General features: G+C 41.3%; 1 protein-coding gene across 1 annotated transcript in view; it reads left to right on the top strand.

Moving 5' to 3' along the window:
- Nucleotides 1-180: 180 nt before the first annotated feature.
- The window catches only part of SARC_08630 (hypothetical protein), a gene marked incomplete at its 5' end in the record, with an annotated part of 6,491 nt that continues 3,877 nt past the window's right edge, over nt 181-2,794 (top strand). The window contains 3 exons of the mRNA XM_014297379.1: nt 181-324; nt 975-1,330; nt 2,004-2,452. Coding sequence (XP_014152854.1) covers nt 181-324; nt 975-1,330; nt 2,004-2,452 — 949 coding nt within the window. The remainder of the gene's footprint in view (nt 325-974; nt 1,331-2,003; nt 2,453-2,794) is intronic.

A 2,794-nucleotide genomic window follows, 5' to 3' on the forward strand; every position in this document is an offset into this window, starting at 1 on the left:
TGTATACACGTGTGTGTGTGTGTATGTATATATTAATATATGTGTGTGTGTGTGTATGTATATATATATATATATATATGTGTGTGTGTGTGTGTGTGTGAATGTATATATATATATACTACCTTCTCAATTGGTGTGCGTGTCTTCCCCTGACACACATACAGGTATCGCGAGCAGGAAATGTCAGACAACGACGCGTTTGTGGACTTCCTGCTGTCGATGTGCTGGGTAGTCTCTCTAGACACGCACCGTGGTTGGAAGGGAGTTCACCCAGACGCGGATGTGTTCCCCAAAGTACTGTACTATTCCGATACGCTCTCCGAGGTATGTATATGCGGATATATGTTTATATGCTATATGCATATGTATACACATATATATGTAGGAAATATAGTACAGGTTTTTTGTGTGTATATGATTTTTCAGATGTGTATATGTATATGTATATAGGCAAGTGTATGTAGGCGTTTATATATGGGAATCTATGTGTGTATGTAGGTGAGACAATGTATATCGTTTTTGTGTCGTTCTTCGCCCTTATATCTGAATCCATACCTGCAATGCAGATGTTTTCTTTTTTTTACAAATTCATTCGCCACAAAATCAATAAACAAATCCGGACAACCATATTAAAGTCGATATGTGTTGGTGTTTGTATGGCTCCACACGCCCAAGAACCGCCACTCAGTGACGAACTGCGCAAAAGCGTGTACGTCCCTCTCACACTCTACATATAGTCCTGCAACTGCATCTTCTAGTGTAACATAGTCGGACTACCCACTCTGCAGCAACCTCCAATCATCTGATAGCAAATCATTCTCATCACAGTGAAATATATATATATATATATACGTACGGCTACTTTCCGGACCCTTTCACTCACCACTGACATTATCCCATATAAATATACCGCCGATGCTCTTTAGGCTTATAGCTTGCACAATCCATTCTCACTTCTTCCCTGCCCTCTACAGCTGGTCCTGGACTGCCCCTCTCTGGTGCACGACATCCCCGTGAGCCAACACCGTGCCAGCCGAACCTCGGCCAAGACTAACAACGCCAAGACACGCTCACACTGGTCACTCTCACACTCAGGCAACCACACACCCACACACCCCACACTTACACGCAGACCCCTCCACACCTACACACACACACACACACACACGTCGTCGATAGTTAAGGGTTCGTCAGGTGCGAATAGGGGGACGGTCCTGTCCAATAACGGGAGAGGGGGTGTGGCCAGTCGTACTTTGAGCTCGCCTGTACCGTTGCGCTTAGCCGATTTTGTACCGGATGGAGATGTACCTCCAGCTACACCCAGACCCAGGTATGACCGATATGCATGTGCACGAATAAATGACAACTGGTATATATACGTGTGCATATGCTTATGCATAGACAGGCATAGGCATATGCATAGGCATAGAATACATCTGCAAATACATATTCATATACATTACAAATAGAGAGAAAAAATACAGATACATATACATACATACATATATATATCTACGTGTGTCGATATATATATCTATAAATATATATATATATGTGTGTGTGTGTGTGTGTATATGTATATGTATGTATATATATATATATATCGTCATAGAAATAATCGCAACTCGTCTTCAATCGTAGTGTCTGTGTTTATTGTGTGCGCTGATACTTTGTCATTTTATCTACTTCTCAATCAGATTTGCGACGTGTCTGTGACTGTGGCTTTAATTGTAGCGCCAAGATTGACAACGGACTGTTATCAGTATCTTACTTGCTGTTGCACTTCGTGTACGTGTTGATGCTGAGAGACTGGTTGTATTTATTTACATTTTGGCGTATCTGTGCGATTGATCAGGCCCCTTGACTATGTGTTCTATTACCAAGTCTTAGCACTGTATAGCTGCGTTGGCTCCGATCTAGTCTCGTCATCGCCACGCCGGGTTCTGGTACGGATGATGTTACTACTTGTTCTCTATTTACATTCAACATCCAACCCATACCAGATTCGAAGAAGAGTCATCATTATTGGGCGACGCAGACAGCAGACAGCCGTCAAAGACCACGCTAGGGGATCGTACTACAGCACTCTCCATGCCCGGCAGCCCGGTGATACGAATCAACGACCACTCTCAGTCCCACTCCTCGCCCGGCCGACCCATCGCCCCAGTGATCACACTCGACGAAGCACGTGCGCAGGCCGATTCGGGAGACGATACACCTACACCCATACCAGCTCATAACCGACGACAGAAATACTCGCATAAAGGAGCGGAGATGGAGAAGGGGACAGATGCCGTGACCTATAACGCTAGGCATAGTAAGAACACACCTACACGTTTAGATAACAGAAATAGCCCATCAGACAGTGACGAGACGTCTGAAGAACTGAGCAGGAGGTCGTCCGAAACACTCACCGTGTTTGCCGAAACAACCACGTCGGTGTTACGGACAGGTATACATATTCTCAATAGTATACAAATATGTATGTATGTTATTTGTTTTGTATTTGGTTGTTATATATATATATATATATATATATATATATATGTATGTGTATGTATATGTATATGTATATGTATATGTATATGTATATGTATATGTATATGTATTATTATTATGTGCATGCACACGTATGTTTATATTTTTATGTATATGTATACGTGTATGTATATATATAATGTATGTATATGTATTATGTATGTATGTATATGTATTATGTATGTATGTATGTATATATGTATGTTTGTATGTATTATATATATATATATATATATATATGTTTGTGTGTGTTATC

Source organism: Sphaeroforma arctica, assembly GCF_001186125.1.
Source record: "Sphaeroforma arctica JP610 unplaced genomic scaffold supercont1.794, whole genome shotgun sequence".
NCBI lineage: Eukaryota > Ichthyosporea > Ichthyophonida > Sphaeroforma > Sphaeroforma arctica.